The 16,243-nt window shown below is 35.3% G+C and overlaps 1 protein-coding gene across 1 annotated transcript in view; it reads left to right on the forward strand.

The window, feature by feature from the left end:
• Positions 1-16,243, forward strand: part of ASCC3 (activating signal cointegrator 1 complex subunit 3) — a 320,030-nt gene that overhangs the window by 239,535 nt on the left and 64,252 nt on the right. The window contains exons 35-36 of the mRNA XM_037059706.1: positions 2,558-2,669; positions 2,866-3,000. Of these exons, the coding sequence (XP_036915601.1) occupies positions 2,558-2,669; positions 2,866-3,000 (247 nt within the window). The remainder of the gene's footprint in view (positions 1-2,557; positions 2,670-2,865; positions 3,001-16,243) is intronic.

The raw sequence follows: 16,243 nt of genomic DNA on the forward strand, positions 1-16,243 counted from the left end.
TTTACTTTGATGTATGCCTGGTTGGATAAAAGTTGGTACATTTTGTTTAAGATCATATCAGCACTAGTTTCAATACTTATCTAACTGGTTTCAATACTTATCTATTTGTTCATTGCTAAGTATTGCTTAATTCTGATCTATGACAAGAACTTCTCCAGGAAAGTCAATAATTTTTCTACTGACTACCAAATTTTTATAAAAATCAAAATCCTCAACATATAATTATGATTTACATCATTTTTCCAAATAAATAGCCTGTTATTAATCCTTATTCAGTGGATACTCTCATATTTGGTTGTACCTGGCCATTTATGCTAACTTCTCTATCAAATGAAAATATATTCTGCCATGGTTTAAGACCTGCTTTGTATATTTTAAAATAAATTTTTATAGTATTAGTATATTTCCCTTTGAAGAAAGGGGAAAAATTACCACATTGACAGATTGTGGTTTTCTTTGGACCTCTCAAACTAAGATCATTAACACTTTTCAAGCTCTGAATATCCCCTTCCCCATCCTGTACAGATTCAAATCCCTTGTCCTGGGATTTCAGTGATAGGTCTCTTCTCTGAGGCCACTTTCTACTCATATTCCTTGATTTGGATGGAGGCAGAGCATATAAATTCTTCATGCTGACTAGGGTAGGGGATTCACCCAGCAAGAATTAGAGATCTATCATGACTGTAGGGGCAGCCCCTCACCTTTTGGATCTCTTCCCAGACACAGATTTCTAGTGGTTTTAGGAGTTTGCCAAAAACCTTCAGGAGTTACAGAAAGGAGTGTTCAGGTGAATTGCATGTTCTTAGGCTTTTTACTTGGAAATTGTCCAGAGCTGAACCTATGTTTCTTTATATAGGAGCTTGGTTAAAGTGCTTTATTGTTAGCCTGATGATGTCCCTTCTAATCTTTAGAATGACATTTACTCCTTAAGTGTTAGGAGAATAGTACTTGACTAGATTTCCTGAAAGAACTCATCTACTACCCAAATCAATAGTTTTTTTCCCAAAATTTTAAAGATTTTATGTATTTATTTTTGGAGAGGGGAAGGGAAGGAGAGAGAGAGGGAGAGAAACATCAATATGTGGTTGCTTCTTGCACACCCCCCACTGGGGACCTGGCCTGCAACCCAGGCATGTGTCCTGACTGGGAATCAAACCTGCGACCCTTTGGTTCTCAGGCCACCACTCAATCCACTAAGCCACACCAGCCAGGGCAGTTTTTTGAGTTTTGTTAAGTTAGTGAGAACACAGCACTGCAGTGCTCTGACAGTAGATCCAGTAACAACAGGGTTCTTACGTATAAAAGAGAGAGCTGTTTGTTTGTATATAATATGCTTCTCACCTTTTTTATATCTAGTACATTAGTTTGCTGTAAATGTGTGAACTGAAATAAGGCCAGTCTTAACACTGGAAAGTTAGGACTTTTCTGTTTTTGGGGGGGGGAGATTTTTAAATAGTTTTTATTTTTCAACTACAATTGACATATTAATTTCAGGTGTGCAACCCAGTGATTAGATATTTATATAACTTGCGACATTATCGCCCCAATAAAGCGGTACCTATCTAACACTACAAAGTCATTACAATATTATTGACTATTATCCCTACACTATACTCTACATGTCCATGACTATTTTGTAACTACCAATTTGTAGTTCTTCATCCCTTCACCTTTTATAGCCAGTCCCCAAATCCTTTCCCTCTGGCAAGCCTCAAAGTGTTGCCAGATCTGAGTCTTTTTCTGTTCTTGTTCATTTCTTTCATTTTGTAGATTCCATGTATAACCGAAATCATATGGCATTTCTCTCTCACCTCACTCAGCACAGTACCCTCTAGGTCCATCACGTTGTTGCAGATGGCAAGATTGCATTCTCTTTTATGGCTGAGTCATACTCCATTGTATATGTGCACCACTTCCTCTTTATCCATTCATCTTTGGACGGATACTCAGGTTGCTTCCATATCTTGACTATTGTAAATAATACTGAAATGAACATATGGATGTATATGTCTTTTTGATTTAGAGTTTTGGATTTCTTTGGGTAAATACCCAGAAATGAAATAGCTGGGTCCTTATTTGTCTCTTGTTATATATAGTCCTTGTTTTAAAGTCTACTTTATCTAGTATCAGTATCACCACCCTAACTTTTTTGTTTTTCTTGGTTTCCATTTTCATGAAATATCTTTTTTCATCCCTTTACTTTCAGTCTGTGTTTGTCTTATGATCTGAAGTGAGTCTCTGGTACACAGCATACGTAAGGGTCTTCATTTTGTTATCCATTCAGCCAACATATGTCTTGATTGAAGCATGGAAAGTTGGTATATTTTTAATGTGGTGCTGAACTTTATCTGCTTATTTTACATATTTTCAATGTATTGCCATTGTTCACCAATGTCAACAAACCTTAGTACAGGTATACTGATCTATAAAATGGAATGGTTTTTACATCTGCCTTATTTCTTTGAATTGCTGTAAATGTAATTGTTTTTTAGTTCTGAAAAGAACAATATGAAACTGAAGCAATAGAAAATATCTTGAAACCTTGCTTATTTTCCAGCTACTACAGTTTGAGTGATGTGAGCCATGACTCTGTGAACAAGTTTCTGTCTCACCTGATTGAGAAGTCGCTGGTTGAATTGGAACATTCCTATTGTATTGAAATCGGAGAGGTATGACTCAGTCACATACATTTCTATTGAAAACTTTGCCTAGCTTTTTAACAATAGGGCTTTTACTTCTAGTGATAACTAAAAGTTTATCAAAATTGTTGCAGTAACAACTGCACTGTGAAAGATTTAATTTTATAAACGTATGCACTTCTATTGTAATTTTTCTCTGTGTCACTTTATCTTTCATTTGAAATAGGATAATCGGAGCATTGAACCTCTGACATATGGCCGAATTGCCTCTTATTATTATCTGAAGCACCAAACAGTTAAAATGTTCAAGGAGCGCTTGAAACCTGAATGCAGTACTGAAGAACTGCTTTCAATTCTAAGTGTGAGTTTCATATTGTTATTGCATTGTTTTTTTAATATAGAGGGATTGTATTTTATATATTCCATACTTTCCCTTAATTTTAGTCTTAAATTGTTGCCATCCAGCTCCTCCTGCAATTGGGCAGAAACTCTTTATGAAGTCCTTTCATCTGTCAAACAAGATCACTAAAGCTACATATCTGAACCAAGTTCCCTATGGATAAAGTGGCCGTGTAATTTATCATCCAAACTTGGATCTCCTGAGGATGGAATGGGGCCCTATTAATATTTAAGCCGGGATAATAGGTATAAACTGGGCTGTCCTCAGCAGCTAGGCGGTCACCCTAGCTTCAGTATAGTAATCTCTCTGTATTATCGCCGAAAGCCCTTCTTATTACTTCTTTAGGGTAATTCTTCTTGAATCCATGGTGTTACTGAAATTTCTTTACATAAGGATCCACATGATTAAGTTCTCTTAGAATGAATACCAGAAAAGATGTTTAACGCCTCGCTTCCCCCTCTTCCAAAAAAACTGAAGTTAAAGTTATTCTTAGAAGTAACTTTTTCATTTTCCTTTCTGCATATTATATATGCCTTATTTATTTATTTTTGTCTTTGTTGAGTTTAAGTGTAATAATTCCCATATAACTTTATTAGCACATTAGTCAGTATACACCCATATTTCGCCATGTATAATACACTCCCTTTTGTAATGTGCACCCATGTTTTTGGCCCAAATTTTCAGGAAAAAAAAAGCCTTTTATTTTTTATTTTTAAATTCGGTTTTGTATTTATTTATATTCAGGGTTTTTGTATTATAAAGGAATTTTAGCATTTATTTTGGATATACTATGGTACAACAAATTTTATGTAATAAATAATCACAAAACACAAGAACAGATATAAGATATAAGAAATGTTATGTACTGGTAACAAATTAGTGCTACCCATATACAATGCACATCCTTATTTTTTCTTCAAAATTTTGAGCAAAAAAGTGTGCAGTATACACAGCAAAATACAGTATGTTACAGGCAAATACTGTATATTATCTTACCCCTAAGATGTGTTGGTGCTTTTCTAAAAAGTCAAGGACCACTGGATTAGTCTTTCTGGTCCTTCTCTCATGAATTCACTGGTTGTGAGTTGGTTTACTTACTGATTAGCACTTTTGTGCCTCTCCTATTGCTTTATCTTTCGTAATGGGCTTTAACACCCCATGAACAGTTTTCCACTTTTTCATTGTTGTCCCTTTGAGAAGTTAGTGTATAGATTTGGTGCAACATCGGGCTACGTATGGCTGTAGTGCGTCCAAAAATATTTGTTAATGAACTGGTAAATGGAATGGAATGGATTAATCAGTTTTCTGTTGTTTGCTCTGTAGGAAAGAATAGAGGATTAAAGTGGAGGCAGCTGTTGAAAAATGTTGTTTTTTTTGTAAAACTAAAAATTCATTTCTGAAGTAAGAATGTTAAAAAGCATAAAGAATTTTTTAGATCCCTAAGAATGAGATTGCAGCATTATTTATAATTTCCCGGTCAGAGATTCTTAAAAACAGGATTTATCTGAGATAAAGATAGTAAAATAATGGTTACTCAGTTTGGGAAAGCATCTTAAACTAGTGTCTGTGAGATTTAAGAGTATAATTTTCTTTCATACTTGCCTACTTTGATATATGTATTTAATCCCATATTTAAAAGTATTTGTCTACCTTGGGAACTCATATATTATAGCTAACACCTTTAAGCACTTTTCACATGCCAGGCACTGTTCTAGCAATTTTCCACTCTGTGGGTTCTTAACTACTGTACTATGCTGCCTCTTATCACACACACACACACACACACACATACACACATACACACATACACAATGAGGGAGAGAGGGTGCTGAGATGGAAGGTACAAAGTATGTCACGTTAAGACTGAGTGCACATTGTTTGTAAAAGAGGTTGGTAAAACCATATGCTCATTACATTCTGTGCTCCTGTCAACCCCACTAAAATAGTCAAAAATGTATATAGACAAAGGCAATTAAATCCTTATTTTCTTCAGTCTTCTCAATGAAAAGGCATTGATCAGAATAAGAGATCTGTCCACATCTTTTCAACAGCCTATTTCTTTCCAGCATTACACTGCCTAAAACCAGTTTGCTGATCTCACAGTATATTTTTATTAAAATCAAGTCAACTCTTTGTGAATAATTAAACAAAACAAATCATCTGCAAATATATGTAAGGTAAACTCAATAGAATATTTATACAGATATTATTCACTGGTACCCCCTTTATAATTTCCACAGCAACAATGATACACTCTCTTTATCATATGGTGTGTAGTCCAAGAAACTTGGAACTTCCTATAATGTCTGAGCCTATAATATCTTAGAGAGAATGGTTTGAGTGAGGGTACTGGGCCATGGAACTGTGGACTCACATTGACAAGGAGATCTGCAGGTGCCACTGTTTTATTAATTTCTTGCCTAGGAATTCATCTTTGTTCAAAAGAGAACATATGAATACTAACAGAAACATCAAATATTAAAGTAAGATTGTATTTGAAGTAATTACAGTGTGACTTCTGAAGTCACTTTTTCAATAAGTTTTTACATGTTTTCTGTGTCCACCCCCAGGATTCCTAAATGGGTCACAGCACCTCATTATCTCCTCTACTCTCATCTCCAAAAAATACACACTAATCTCCTGGTGGTTTTGAAACTAGGAGGAGGAAGCTGGAGATGACAGGAGCTTAGAGAACAGGATGATAAGCACAACACAGAGCAAAGAAAAGCAGTGGGGGTAGCATCAGTGCCCCAAAGGCCTCATTCCATTACCTTGGTTTTGTGTTATAATGCTTAATTATGTCACATTATGTTTTCGAACAATTCAGTATTATAACTTACCCACTTCAGTGTCTCCTTTTACTAAGATACACCATTGATGCTTCTAAAGTCACTTTAAAACTTCTTTTAAATTATTAATTAAGAGGCACTTGAAGTTTTCTGAGAAGATCACAACTGAAAAGCTTCTATTTTCTTGGGTATTGCTTTGAACTTACTGTAACGTATTTAACAATTTGATGTTCTCACTGTTTCTTAGGATACATATTTAACTTCTGAGTTTTGTGGGGAAGTTATATTAATGACAGTGTAGAAATTATGGTGTTTAAGATTTTGTTAGGTCCTTCGTATGTTGCAGTGTGATTGTTGTTGGCACAGAGAAAAATAGAGACCATAACCATAGAATGGAAAAAAGAGTATTGAAACATTGAGTTGCACTTCTAACAAGCATTTAAATATACATGAGCCTGTTATTTCTCTTCAATTGACATAAAAGCGCAGTTTCAAATTATGATCTCTAGGTTTTATATATTTGTAAATGATAATTACTATGGTTTTTTAGGCATTTCTTTAGAGAACATATATGCATATATTTAGAATTTCATACTTCACCGTAGAGTTGTTTTTCCTTCATTTAAATGGATTGGAATTTATCTGGTCATTTTGTATATTGCTATCAACTTTTCTAAAAAAAGGATTAGAATTTTTTGAGTAGGACTGTAATTTTATTGCCATATTAATATTTACCAGAAAAGATACTTTCTTTCAAAAATAAAAGAAAATATTTAATCAGATCATTTATTTCATGGTATGCTTCCATTCAGTCTTTGAAACCGTAGACTTCCCTTTCACACTGGGTTCATAGCAGAAGGGTGTCAGGTTTGTTTAAAAATTTCATACGTTAGTTACATTTATAACCTGTCTTCTGAATTCTACCCTGTTTGTTCTTCTATCATTTGGATGGTTGGGATTGGCCTTGAAGGTTGCAGAATTATATTGACAATATCACCCTTTTAACCAAAGGATGGAGGCAACAGGAAATTTCTGAGTTTAAAGATAAAAACTAAACTCTTCCAAATAGTAGTGAGCCTATGCTAAATGAAATTGTCTTAGTATCTCAAGCAGATAAACATGTATAAGTTAGATGTTTTATTCTCAATATGTCACTCTATATTCGTCTATATTAAATTTTATCAGTTACATTTCTATTCACACACCATTATTGATTTACTCAAAAAAATACTAATTTTGTGCCTACAATGTGTGAGGCTCTTGTCTCTCTCTAGGGTCCAAAGATAGGAGATAGAATAGAGAACATTATTGACAAACTCTGTGTGTGTGTGTGTATGTGTGTGTGTGTATACACAGGTAAACTATGGGCCATGGTAATAAACTATAAAGCACACTTGGGTGTTGTTACTAACAGAAACAGAGATCACCAGCTCAGTCTGATGCTCTGAGAATGACAGTAGAATGTTGCCCATCATCAGAAACAGTCTCTGAAATAAAACAGATAATAGTATTCTGTCCTTCATATTAATTTTCCCTATGCAGGAGATTTGCTGTATACGCATCTCCTGGCCCCACATCAAAGAACGTCATGGAGACGTTTGAGTGAGTCCAACTGAGCTACTCAAATGTAGAAGATATGTGGATAGGGCGTTTCAGTCTGGAAAGGCAAAGACTTTGAATCGATGAAACTCAAATTCCAGTCATGAGCTGTAGTAGGGGAGGCCCTCTTTAGATCTTGAACAGAGTAACTTTTTCAATTAGTAGGAAGTTCCATCTGATCCTGCAAGTAATAAACTCAGAGAATTTATTACTTCAATTGATGGATATAATATAGGCCAAAAATAGATAGATTCAAAAAGGGCTGGAATGAATTTATTAATGATAAAACTACTAAAGAACCGAAAAAGGGGATGGAATTGTGCCTGTCATGTTTGGTGTGATGGATGCTGACCATTCCATTGCAGATCAGGGAAGGCAAGGATGAGGACTGGAACTTTGTGGCATGTTTTTTTCTCTCTCGGCCCACTAGATACTTGGAATATTTTTATCCTTCAGAATATTGGCGGGGGGGGGGTCCTTTCTTTAGATGTTGTCTGTTATATGTGCTTATTCCTGTTGATTATTACTCTGTTATCCAGGGTGTGGCAAAAGTAGGTTTAAGTCATTTGTATGAAACACAATACAATAATTAATAATAATACAAGAATGAACGTTCCCATACAACTTTGAACCTACTTTTGCTCCACCCTGTATATAAGTCTTTATTGCAGTCAACACTGAAAAAGAAAATGCACTTCCACTGATGTCTTTTTTCAGTAACACCTTTTAACACCTTTCTTTTGCTTTCTCTTCCTCCCAAGAAATTGAACTCATTCTGGATACATTTTGAGATGCCATTGCTTTTAAATGATAGTAAAATACTGTGTTCTGGGTGTAAGGCCAGAGACTGTATTGAGACTCTCTGTCTTCACTAATGTTATTCTATAATAATAACCCATTTATTTAAATCTTGTCTTTCCAGGATATCCATTAAACAATAACAACCACTGCTTTTATTGAGCACCTACTACAAAGATATTTTAATACACATTATTTATAACACCCTTTGATAGTAAATGTTAATACACAGAAAACAAAATCAAATTTTAATGAGATTAATTAAGTTTTCCAGGTTCTATAGAAAGTAGTTCTTTAGAATTCTTCTCTATATCTTCCTTCCTCTCCTAGACATAGTTCATTCTTTTCCTATCATTTAATTACAACTGTAAAAAAGGAAATTTAAGAATTGAAATGTAAAGGATATACTTTTAAAAAATCAATCAAAAACAGTTATTTTAAAAATATGTGTGACCTTGTAACTAATAATTATAGGTATTAAGTGCAGACATTAATTACTGGCAAAATGATTATTTCAGTAATCCTTATCGAAAACATATATTTTAAGTTTTAAACTATATAATGCTATTTGGAAAGGTTAGGTATTTTATAAGAACTCTTGCCAAGTTTTTTTTAACACCATGAATTAATAAGCTTTATAATTAAGGCATCTGCTTCACACTTCTATTTTTAACCAGTGACGTTACATCTGTCTTGCTCCATTAATGCCCTTCTCCTACTTATGGAAGCATTTAGCAGTTTTGGCAACAGGGATTACATGGCATAGAGTAAGTAGTCTAATTAGGCGTAAGTGAAAATCCCAAGGGAAAGGGACATTTAAAAAGTAATTTGAAGAATCTCTTAATGATGTTGGCACTGAAAGCCCAGGTCCAGAGGAGACAGTGCCTGTCGTCATGGCGAACAGCGGCCGCGATCTGCTGTGCTCAGTACACAGTAACAGAAATGAAAAGATTACGAAGTTAGAGAAAATTTATTTGAATACATTTTTCAGAAGATGTTTGCTTTCATATTAAGAGCTTAGAAAGAAAGCTAAACATGTCCCCCCACCAAAATTCTTAAAGACATACACAGTTGTTACACAGAAATAGGACATTATATATCAAATGTCCAACTTGAAAAATGACAAAAATGTTACTTTTCCACAAAGTCTTGGATATCAATGGAAAGATTGAGTTTTGTGTGTTAATATAAAACAGCCATTCCAAATTTAGAAAAGGACCAAAGCAATAGGATTTTTACATATCAGTAAATTTTTAAATTTGGCACTTTTCTCTAGTGCCTTCTGTAAAAGCATACTGATTCTTTGCTTTGCCCACATATAGAACATTTTTCAATAAGATAACATTTTCAGTGCTTGAATTTTGTTCTGTTTGAAGCACAGCTACAAAATTTTTTATAGAGAAATGCAAATGTATCTTTCTTAAAACATGTGATTGGAAAAAATAAGCAAGAATGTTTTTAAAAGAAATAGAAATTTAAAATGAAGAAAATAAAAAGAACAAGAAGATATGAATAGTATTGGTAGGGGACCCAGCCTGTAAAATTAAAGAGTTCATTAAAGGAAAAATGAAAAGATGGAAAGGTTAACTGAGTAACAGTGAACACCACCAACCTCATGGCCTTGCATTTCCAAATAACCTCCTGACAATTGCAAGATCCCATCTGCCGCTCTGTCTTCCTACTGGGGAAGCCCTTCCTGATGGGCTGTCTTCCAGGGGGTGCGAGAAGGCTCCCCTCACCCTCAGGCTGGGGAGCTGCCTGGCATCTTTGGAGAGGCACAGATGGTAAAATGCCTTGAAAAAAAGTACCTATTTCTCTTGATCTCTTTCCCTTGAGACCTTCTCTATTCTTTCTTTCTTAGCTTCTTTCTAGCTTTCTGCGCTTTTATAAGCTTTCCACATTACAAAGTGAAATATTCTTTCTTGCTAAAAGTCTCAGATATGTCCTGTTGTGATTCAGTAGATTGCTCTAAAGATTTTAAGGTGATTGCGTTCTCATGAGTATAAAATATGGCATCTGAAATTTGTCCTGTTATAAATTCTCATTTTTTTTAAATTACCTTTGGCTTCATATACTGTCCCACAGAATAACAACTGTCAATTACTGGTATTCTAAAGGTTTGCCGTTAAATAAGGTTGTTAATTGAGAAATGAGTTTAGATACCAGGGTGTGAATAGCCTTAATATTTCTGTCATTGTCACCTAGTTTAACTTTTCTCATTTTTTCAAATAACAAACACCAAGTATTATCCAACGTGACACAATCAGTATGGAAAAATACTATAGAAACTCAGCTCCCAACAGGGAAAGGGCAAAAGTCAAATAAGAATTCATACCATACCAGCCACCTTTTAAATGCCCTTCTCTTTTTTTCCCCCTTGCTGATTCCTACTTTTCTTTTTCCTCTTCCTTGTTTCTTATTTTGCCCTTTTATTTAAACTTAGAAAGTAAGATTCATAGAAAGAGTGCACCATTAACCTTCTCAGCCTGAGCTATGTATAAAAATACTTGGGCTTGTCAACATTTATTAAGATTTCCTGAGTGTTCTATCCAATATTCAGTGTACTTAAGGGAATACTGAAGAAATAGAAGACAGACCCATATCTTTTAAAGGAGATTTGTGTCAGAGCCCCAAGAGCATCATAAAAATAGAGGAATAGGCTTGTGCTGAATATGTCTGTCTTGTCTGCTTTTACTGATTATTACAGCTTTACCTGTGCGTGGGAAGTGTTTACTCATGTTTACAGCCTTCCAGGCTTAAGAGTTGCTGACGTCGTTCTCTCCAAAAGTTCTCTCCACAGCCCGGCCTGTGGGGAGGAGTGGGCCACCAAACACCTGGGAGTCATATAAGAGCAATTACAAAGCTCGACTCCATTTAGGCATTTTAAAATTGTAAATATACTCTTGAAAGGTTTTGCATAAATTAAGTTATATTTATAAAATTCCAGGGTACTTTGCTTTTCAGGGAACCCTATTATGAATCGTTGGGCAAAGAAAATCATCATTAATTTGGTTTTGAAAATAATTTCATATCATAATTATTTAGAATTGTCAGTACTCATACAATCACATTGTGAAAGTAAAAATTTAATGAAAATAACGTTGAAGATTTGCTTGCTAGGCATAAACTCTCCTAAATCCTAGCCATTTGTCACTTCCTTCTGCTTTGAGTAAACAGCATAGTTTACACTTTAAAAAATAGGTGAAGAATGAATGGAAACTTTAACATTGGATAAAACCTATATTTTACAATATAATTTTCTTTTGCTAGAAATTGGTTTCTGCTCAAAATGTTTCTAATTTCATCTCGATGAAGTTTGAGTTCTCTGAAATTATCGTTAGGGTCGCATTACTCCAGCAGGTGGAGCAGTTCAGAAATCGGCACTATTTGCTTTCTCAGTTAATGTTGGTGATCAGAAATGCTTCACAATGTTCAAGGTTCCTGTCCTGATACTTCCCAATGCAAAGAATGCCATGATACTGTTGAATACATAGACCACCCTGCCTTTTATGGTCACAAAGCAGTCAAGGAGGAAAATAACGGACCCTTCTCAGTACTTAACTGCATGTCTGTCGGTTTGTTTGGTGGAACAGAAAGGTAAACATCCTAATGTCCTTTCCAACCCCCAAATAGTAGAAGCAGAGTCTTACAATATAACATTATTTTGGAAATATTTTATTTCAGAAAGAAAAAGAATCATAGAAATACTCTTTGGTGCTGAGGGACATACAACTTTTTAAGTTAACTAGCATTCCAAGCTTTTTCTTTATGTGTAGTGTATAAAAACACAATGAAATCACTATCTTATTGGACAGAACAGTCCTTTGCTCATTTATAGTACTCAGTAAATGTTAGCTGTTATTATTTAATAATAGTTATTATTGAGCGCATTCCATGTTCCAGGCATGGAATATAACAGCAAACTGGGCTGATAAAACTCCAGTACTCTTGGACCTTATATTTATAGTGGGGCTCATAAACAAGTAAACATTTTACATAATTTTGGGATGTGAGTTTTTTTTAAAATAAGGCAATTTATATAAATATCTAACCACTATGTTGTATACCTGAATGTAATATTATATTAACTGTCAACTGTAACTGAAAAGTTTTTTTAAAAATTGGAAAAAATAAAACAGGAGTGTGATGGTAACTAAAGGAGGCTGTATATTTCAAAAGAAGAAATGAGTGACATAAATGAGCAACCTTGGGGAAGAAATTACAGGCAGAAGGAATAACATGCAAATAGGCCATGGAGCAAGAGCTACTCATCAGGTTTGAGGAAGACCAGGAAAGCCAGTGTGTCCAGAGTGAAATAAGCACTGGGAAACCGTGGTAGACAGCGGCTGGGTCACCTACAGCCTTACTGAGGAGTTTGGATTTTATCCTAAGTCTCAGAGAAGTCTTTGGAGGGATTTCAATCAAAAGAGTGATGTGATTTTTATTCTGAAAAGACTGCTCTGGCTCCTTCATAGAGAAGTAATTATTGCAGAAAGTACAGATGAGAGAAAATGGCTTAAATAGGCTGGTCAGAAATTAAAATGGGGACTAGTAGTTGGACTCAGGATGTGTTGAAGGTAGTTAGGAGTCAACAGAGGAAATAAAGATGTCTGGGCTTTTGGCCTGAAGAACTCAGTGAGAGGTGAAGAAGCCTGGGTAAAGAGCAGGGTCTGGTGACAGGCAAATGGATGACACTTAAAATTTCAAAGTCATGAGGTTGGTTGAGATCATATGGGCAGTGAGTATTGACAAGAGATCTGAAGGTTGAGGTCTGGGGACTCTAGAATGTTGAGGGTAGGAGAGCAGGAGTGGAATGTGGATCAGCAATGAATACCTAGAATGAGGAACTGTATGTGAGAAGGAAAACCTTCAGGACAATGCACTGTCCTGAAACCATAGAGGGGAAAAGTGTCTCAAAAAGAGGATGGTGATTAACTTAGTAAAAGACTATTGATAGGGACTGGAGGAGAGCTGAGATTAATCATTTGACTTGCTGGAGATTCTAAATGTCTTTAAGGTGTAATTTCAGTGGAATGATAGGAAACGAAAAAGCCTTATTTGAGTGGACTCAACAGGGAATGTGTTTTAAGAAAATAGAGGCAGCAAATTCTTACATGGAGCTGGTGAGGGGGAATAATAGATACCAATTTCTTTTTTCTTAAGATGTTGTAGCATATTTGTATATAGAGAGGGAAATAGTACTGTTGTAGAGCAAAGTTCTTAAGAAAATGAAATAGGAATCCTGTAAGTTGAGAATTGGCCTTTGGTAGAAGTAGAGACAGTTATCTATTTTAACAGGAAAAAAGGCAGCACTGAAATGTACATGCAAGGAGGTTGGGGTGGTAGGATAATGAAGAAATTCTCTTTTGTTTGCTTGAATTTTTTTTATTAACTAAGAAGCAAAGTCATGAATTGAAACTGAGGAGGTGGGGAAAGACCTGTAAATGTGGGCAAAGACCCCTAATAGACTGAGGTAGATATGGTGTGGTGGAATGAATATGCTATTTGTGTTTTGGAAACATAGGTTCAGATCTCACCTTGTCCTTTTACTTTCTTTATGTAAGTGGCAAGTCATTTACTCTCTCTGTCATCACAGTGTGAAGATCTAATAAGGTAGAAGATAAGCATTTAAACATATCTGACCTTGATCTGGTTTGGTTTCTGTTTTGTGTTGTTTTAGTTTAGGTTTATTAGTTGTGTTTTGCATTCAAGACTGTCATAGGCTTTTGGCCTGTCATAGGCTTTTGGCCTGACTCTAGACCAGCAATTTTCAACCTTTTTCATCTTATGGCACACATAAACTTATTACTAAAATTCTTCAGTACATCAAAAAATGAATTTTTTGCTAACTAACAAAGCAAAATAGATATCGTATTTATTGATTGACAAAAAAATAGTAATAATAGAATTGCCCACCCTTTGCTCCAGAATGACTTTTTGAAAAATCAGGTGCTTACACTTATATAACATTTCTAGTACCAAGAATTAACCAGACTCCACTTTATTATGCAATGTAAACAATAGGATGTAACTCATATATTATAAGACCTATATATTTATGGTTCTTATGGCTATCATTGTGCTATTATTTTTTCAGTTGACAATCTAAGGGAAAGGAGGTCGGTGCCCCTGACTAGTCGGGTATTGTATGGTTTAAAAATTCTTGCAGCACACCAGTTGCAAATCAGTGCTGTAGACACCCTTGCATTTTGGGGGGTCCAGAACACTTAGTCTTTATCAGAAGTGCCAGCCTTCCTGATCTCACTAATAAACTTTTTATTTCATCATTAGTATTTGGAGGAATAAAGAAAAGTACAGCATCGTGCTTCCCTTTTGACACCAAGTACAGCTTTGCCCTTATGCTAGTATGTATCCTTTGGTGAGTTTTATTTTTGCTTTGAAAAAAAAAGAAAAGAGCACATATGGGAACTTCATTTGAGAGATCTTGGTTTCCTTGATCACAGTGTCATTTTCTGAGTTTTCTTTCTTAGGTTGTTTTGCCCCTACTCCCTTGTTCCCTCTTTCTTTCTCCTTGAGTTAATATTTTACTAGAGGCCATGGCTCTGGGTTTTAGCATACCGTGGGGGAGTGGCAAAGTCTATAAAAGTCATGATTCCCCACTGCCACATCATCATACCTCCAAATAAAAAAGCTCTGGGAGTCTTTAATGAGACATTGCCCTGGCTTCCAGACCAAAGTCTGTGCTCCTAAGAGTGCTCATCTATTTATAGTTATTCAAAACCACTTAGTGATTAGAAGAAATCATAAAGTAATTATGATTCGTAATAGTGATTATGTCTGGGTGATTACTCCTTCACTAAGATGCTTTGCAAATGGATTAGCACTTCTTTGAATTAGGAACTTGGGCTTGAAATCTATGAGGAATCATATTAGTAAGAAAAAAATGTTTTTTCTTTTGCAACTATACAGAAAGCTGTAAAACAGCTAGGAAGCCATTGGGAACCTGGCTGAGAGAAAAACCAGACAAATCAAATTGGCCATTTTATTAGGCATATATTTATCTGAAAAATTTCTCTTCATTCAATTGCAGTTAAAGCTCTGGTCAACTTAATCTAGTTCATTAGTAATGTCAATATAGTTGGGCTGTGATATTTAGTAGTTTCTTTTCCTGAATATTTAGGCAAATATCACATTATTTAATATAGTACCTAGTGGGGTGGGGGGCATATTTAAAGTCTAGGCTTTTATAAAATATAGGCTTTCAAAAATCACCATTTTTTAAAAAATAGACAAAGCATTACTTCATTTAATTTCTAATGAGGAAATAAAATTCATTCTTTTTCTTATTCTGTATTTTTCTGGTCTCTTTCTTCTGCAATTTTTTCTTTGCCTCCCTTACTGGTTACTCATTCTCTTGCTTGTCCTTCACTTTCTCTTATTTGGAAACTTACCTCTTCTATACATATTACTATTCTGCAGATATTCTTTTTTTTTTTTTCATTTTTTTTATTTAATTATTTTTCAAGTACAGTTTTCTGCCTATTACTCCCATCCCATCCCACCCCCCCATCCTCCCCCCTCCCTCCCATTTCCACCCTTCTCAGTTGTTGTCCATGTATCCTTTATATAGGTTCCTCTAAATCCCTCCCTTATTTCCCCTGAAATTCCCTCCCCTCTCCCCTCTGGTCACTGTCAGCCTGTTCTCTATTTCAGTGTCTTGCTTGTTTGCTTTGTTGTTTAGCTTCATGTTAGAGGTGAGATCATATGGTATTTGTCCTTCAACACCTGGCTTGTTTCACTCAGCATAATGCTTTCCAGTTCCATCCATGTTGTTGCAAAAGGTAGGAGCTCCTTCTTTCTTTCTGCTGCATAGAATTCCATTGTGTATATGTACCATAGTTTTTTGATCCATTCATTTACTGATGGGCACCTAGGTTGCTTCCAACTCTTGGCTATTGTAAATTGTGCTGCTATGAACATTGGGGTGCATAGGTTCTTTGGGATTGGTGTTTTAGGGTTCTTAGGATACAATCCCAGCAGTGGAATTGCTGGGTCAA

Source organism: Sturnira hondurensis, unplaced genomic scaffold, assembly GCF_014824575.4.
Source record: "Sturnira hondurensis isolate 20B ecotype Veracruz unplaced genomic scaffold, ASM1482457v3 Scaffold0011291, whole genome shotgun sequence".
Classification (NCBI taxonomy): Eukaryota; Metazoa; Chordata; class Mammalia; order Chiroptera; family Phyllostomidae; genus Sturnira; species Sturnira hondurensis.